The sequence below is a fragment of the Chionomys nivalis genome, chromosome 3, assembly GCF_950005125.1.
Source record: "Chionomys nivalis chromosome 3, mChiNiv1.1, whole genome shotgun sequence".
NCBI lineage: Eukaryota > Metazoa > Chordata > Mammalia > Rodentia > Cricetidae > Chionomys > Chionomys nivalis.
In genome coordinates this window covers 9,629,155-9,635,029 of record NC_080088.1, presented here as the reverse complement: position 1 = coordinate 9,635,029, position 5,875 = coordinate 9,629,155, and the positions used below count along the sequence as shown (strand labels likewise).

Sequence of the window (5,875 nt, the reverse complement as noted above, 5' to 3'; positions counted from 1 at the left end):
AATATGTTCCCTATACAGATGTGGAGGGGTAGCTTCAAGTTACCCACCAAAATCCTGTGTTAAGGCTGGTTGTCAGCCTCTCCTAGGAATCCCCGTATCTTCTCCAGCCTCAGTTACTGCCTGCAGAAGCCCATGCAAAACGATGTCTATGAAAACAGTTTCAGGGTGATCCACAGTCAGGGAAACTCCTGTATCGTGCAGTGCTAGAAACAAACCCTACATGCTTTCAAAGATGAGAACCATACAACCTCAGGCCACATGTCAGACACACGGGATCTAAGATCAAAAGTATCTTTCTTTCTCTTTTATATCCTTCTCTCATACAGTAAATTCTGACCACAGCCTCCTTTCACATCTCCCAGCCCCCTACCTCCCCTCTCCCCTTGATCCACTGCTCCCACATTTTCCCTTCTGAAAAGAGCAGCCTGACAGTTATATGAAATGAACACGGCATAACAAGATGCAATAAAACTAGACACAAGCCCTTATATCAAGGCTGGACAAAGGCAGCCCAGTAGGAGAAAAGGGACCCAAGAGCAAGCAAAAGAATTAGAAAACCATACAGCTCCACTGTTAGGAGTTCCATAAAACCCCAAGCTAAACAACCACAATATAAACGCAGAGGACCTACCTATTGTGGACGCATGCAGACTCCATGATTGCAGCTTCAGTATCTGTGATCCTTTATAAGCTCTGGTTAGTTGATTCTGTGGGCAGTGTTCTTCTGATTCCTTTGATCTGTCTGAATCCCCCTCTTTTCTGTGGTTCCCCAGCACTGCTTAATGTTTGGTTAAGGCTCTCTCTAACTGTTTCTGTCATCTGCTGGAGAAAGCCTCTCTGATGACGATTGGGCTAGGCATCGAACTATGAGTATAGCAGAATATCGCTAGGAATCATTTCCTTGACTTTTTGTTTTTGTCAGTCATATTTAGTTCTACCCTAGGTGTCTCAGCCATCTAGGGTTCACCTACTGTTTATTTCTTGGCCATTCAGGCTCTGTCAGACACAGATTGTGTCTCATGGCTTGGGCCTTAAGTTAGACCAGTAACTGGTTGGCCACATCTAAAAGTTCTGAGCCATACAGAAAATTGAATGAAACCTATCTCATTTAAGGCTCAAACTTATTCAGTGTTATTGACTTACATTGTCTGTTTGCTATTGAAGGTGAACCATGTGCCAATAGTCTGTGTCCCCCATACATAATTACAAAAAAAAGCAGAAAAGATGAAGGCAAGTATGGTCAATCTTCAGTACATTTCATTCAAAACCCAAAGTAATACTTTCAATCTCTTAACAACAAGAAAGGAAGATTGTTATTTTCTACAATAAAAGGCAAACATATTTCTTATAAGTGCTCTCTCTCATATATGTGATATATATCATATATTCATATTTCATATATTCATATATGAAAAGAAGGGGTTTTCCTGGACATGATGGGATAAGCTTTGCTGTAAAACAGTCATGACATTTCTAAGATAGGAGTAGCTCATTGCCTTTCTGTGTGTTAAGGAAATTACAACATCTCTAAATATACGGTACAGGAAAGTATTTAAGAGTAATTGAAATTAGAGAATTACAGAAAGATTACAGCATTCTTACTTAATAAAAGAGAGGGCAAAAAAAAATGAGGAAGGCTGAGCCTGGTACCACGCCCTTTGCTGATATTATTTAAGCCCATCATTGTGACGAAAATCTTAAGAATCTTCTCAGTTGCATCCACCTGAGCTCACATCTGCTCTCACCATGGCCTACAGCTGCTGCTCTGGAAACTTCTCCTCACGCTCCTTTAGGCCCTGCCTGCCCTCTTCAGGTTCCTCCTTCGGCTCTTCCTATCCCAGCAACCTGGTCTACACCAGTTGCTCTCCCAGCACCTGCCAAGTGGAATCGTCTCTGAACACCGGCTGTCAGGAGACCTGCATTGAGCCCACCAGCTGCCAGAGGTCCTGCGTGGTGTCCAGGCCCTGCCAGGTGGAATCCTCTGTGAACACTGGCTGTCAAGAGACCTGCATTGAGCCCACCAGATGCCAGAGGTCCTGCGTGGTGTCCAGACCCTGCCAAACAGCCTGCAACTACCCAGGGATCGCCACACTTTGCAGTCCCTGCCAGGGAACATGTGCTGGGTCTCTGGGCTTCTGGTGCAGCAGCTACCAATCTCTGGGCTGTGGATCCAGTGGCTTCAGATCTATGACTTACAGACTCTACAACTTCCCTTCCCTGAGTGATGGGTCCAGAATCTGCTACCCAACCTACTTGGCTGCTAGTTCCTGTCACCCTTGTTGTTAGACAGACATTTTGGCTTAGCTTTTAAGGATTCAACGGTTAATTGTCAAATCTTTACAGGATCAATGTCAATGTCTCTAAGCTTGTAGCTACTGTTTTCCTGCTTTCCCCACTGGTACTTTTCATCTTTCCATCGACAAACCTCTATATCTTCAATATTCTGATATTTTGCTTAACTGCAATTTGTGTCTTGCTCTCTGTTCTATGCCTATATACATGTGCTGTTTGCATTTCACCTATGAGCAGTTAAAAATGAAGAAAATAGTCTAATAAATGTGTGCATTTTGATGCCTTCATACTTTGTCCACTTTATTATTTTTACAGATTTTTTTCATTTATTGTTTTTAAGAAACTTAACTAAAGATCAAAATAATTATTCAGAAGGATTTGAGAATGTATATTTTTTCTTTTGTCACTTTAGTTATAGGTGACATTCAGTTCTAGAAAGATTGCCATATGTATCTGAAGTCTGGGTTAATCAGCAGTAAGGAGAGAGCTTCTTGTTATTGAAGCATCAGGTTTTTATTTTTTTGCTGAACCATAGAAACAAAGTAAATGTGACTAAAATATAAATATCAAGAGTGAGAAGTTGTAGAATTCATAATGTAAGGCTCTATGTGGACAGAATTATCTACAATTAGTATTTGAGTATACATGTTTAGTCAAGAGAAAGGTGAGCCTTGAACAACTTTAAAGCCAAACACCTCCTGGCTCATGTGCATGCTGACTTCCCTGCCTCTTTCATTTCTGTGCTATCCATGCCTCACTTCCAATGTACATGAGAAGTAGGAAAGAGATTTGTGTTATTATTCTTTTTTTAAATTTATTTATTTATTAAAGATTTCTGCCTCCTCCCCGCCACCGCCTCCCATTTCCCTCCCCCTCCCCCGATCAAGTCCCCCTCCCTCATCAGCCCAAAGAACAATCAGGGTTCCCTGCCCTGTGCAAAGACCAATGACCACCCGCCTCCATTCAGGTCTAGTAAGGTAGCATCCAAACTGCCTAGGCTCCCACAAAGCTAGTACATGCAGTAGGATCAAAAACCCATTGCCATTGCACAGGAGAACTCAGAAGCTTAGCCATAATTTATTTCGCAAGTATTTTAGAAATCTAGCTTTGCCTACTGTCGAAGATGCACAAAAGTGGACCAAGAAAGAAAATTCTGGTAAAAATAGTGATGAGGAAGTGCTTTCTGGAGTTGCATTCATAAGGTGCAATTGATATTATAAATCCCAGGGACTTCCAAGGACATTTAGGTCACTCACAGGAATTGTGGACTTTTGGTTCTTACACCCAGGGGACAGCTTTATCTTTTAGTGATTGATGGTATGTGACATCCTGTATTCTCCTAATCTTATGAATGAAGACTAACAGGAGGGATTATTATCTGTTGGTTTAATGTAACTTTTAAGATATCGAACTACTTAGCAAAGGAAATTATATATATATATACTTACAAAATATGTGTTATTTTATATTTATAATATATATTTACATGTGCTATATATAAATTATCTGTAATATATATGCATATATATTTATATTGAGAGGAGGAGAGAGAGGGAGAGCAAAGGTAGTTTATTCAAGGTGTTGAACCTTCCAAAATCAAAATATCATGTGTTCTGCTGTAGTCCTGACATGGATCAATGGGTCATCCATGTTAGCATGCTGCATGGAGCACAGTAATATTGACATAGAATATCCGTTTAATGCTAGCAAATATGAGAGAGACAAAGTATTTTGACCATTTTAAGCTTAAAGGAGCCCCACAAAGTGCTTGAAACTTTGCAATTTTTATAGATTCAATAACCACAGATGCTGAATTTTTAAAGGAATTTCCATACTTTTTTTCTTTCCTGAACCACTTAATTTAAAACATTGAGCTCCTAGTGCAATGAAGGAATCTTCACGGTCCTGCATTTCTGGAAACTGTTTCACAGGAACAGGTTTAACCTATTGCCTCTATCTCATTAGCCTCACAGGAAAGACTCAAAATAAAGAATAAAAATAAGCATATTTAGGCAAAGAGCTAAAAGGGAATAATCTAACTCATTTCAAAGATATTTTATTAACTAATACACTAAATGATAGATAATAGAAAAATATTTGATGACATCCTATGAAAAAAATCTCTTTTTTTCTCATTTTTTATTAGTTCTTAAAAACTTTCATGCAATATGTTCTCACTATATTCAACCCTCAACCTTCTCCAGGCCCCACTCCCTACCCATTCTACTTTGTGTTTTACCACTATATATTCTATTAACCTATCAAGCTCAATTTTTTGCTGTCTGTACATCCTCAGATGAAGGCCTTTCACTGGAGAGTGGTTGACGTTTCAGGGTCTAACCACTTAAAGAAGACTGGCACCCTCGTACCCAGCAGCTGGCAGTCGCTAACAGCTCCTCAGATAGGGCTGATGTTTCATGCCCACTCCTCTGCTCCACACTGTGCTTTTCCTGGCTAGAGCTTTCACAGGCACTGAGTGTATGATCACAACCATTCTGAGTTCATATGTGCAAAAGCCCTGTTTTGTCTGTAAAAGCCCATTTTCTTGCCCTTCCACTGCTTCTGGCTCTTCCTGCCATTCTGCACTCTCTTCCAGAATGACCCCTGAGACTTGGCATAAGCTCGCATGACAAAGATGTCTCTACTGCAAACAGAAGCTTCTTTGATGAGGGTTGAAACATACATTTATGTAGGGTATATAGCAATTCATTAGTAGTCTTTTTATCTAGTGCCTATTTGGCAGAATACAAGTCGTAAGTTTTCCACGAAGGTCTTCCTCAAGGGACTAGATGTGAATGCTCCACACTGCCAAACACAGATAAGACCTGTTTCCTCCCCAGACCTCAGCGAAGACACTCTGAATCCAATACGTGTTTCATGCTCTCTTATTTTGTGTGGCTCACACTTTAACTATATTTATTTATTTGTTGTTCCTTTTTATTTAACATTTTATGTAATATTTTTGATCATGTTTTCTCCTTTAATAATTACTCCTAGATCCTCCTCCATCTACATGTCCACATACCTTCACGTCCTCTCTCTCTCTTCCTCTGTGTGTAGAAGTACACATGTGTATATGTGCATGCATGCCTGTCTCTCTCTCTCAAACAAGTGAATAAAAACACCAAAACTAAAAATAACACCCCAAAGCTAATAAGACAAAAGAATGCCAAAGTGAAACAAAATGAAACCAAAAGCCCACGGAAAACCATGGAATTGGTTTTGTGTTGGCTTACTATGACCTATGTACAATATACATGGATCCTGCCCTGGACTGCAACGGATATAACTAAGAATGATCCATTGAAGAAAGGTGATTTTCCCTTTTCCAGTGGTACCAATTATAAACATATTCTTAGTTAGAGGTGGGAGCTTTTGCCTGTTTCTCCCTCACAGTGATGAGAACCTATCTACTTGGGACCTGTGTAGGTCTTAAGGGTTCCACATTCTCTGTTGTTTTGGAAGATAATGTTTCCTTACACTTATCCATCACTTCTGCCTCTCACAATTTTCCACTTCATTTTCTGAATGGATTCCTAAGCCTTGAATTTTTATAATGGTCCAAAATATCAGCATATGCAAG

General features: G+C 40.0%; 1 protein-coding gene across 1 annotated transcript; it reads left to right on the top strand.

Annotated features, from left to right (window-relative positions):
• Positions 1–1,746: 1,746 nt before the first annotated feature.
• Positions 1,747–2,286, top strand: LOC130870885 (keratin-associated protein 13-2-like). Its single transcript, XM_057763826.1, has one exon. It carries the CDS (start codon positions 1,747–1,749, stop codon positions 2,284–2,286), a length of 540 nt encoding a protein of 179 aa, XP_057619809.1.
• The last annotated feature ends 3,589 nt before the right edge of the window (positions 2,287–5,875 follow it).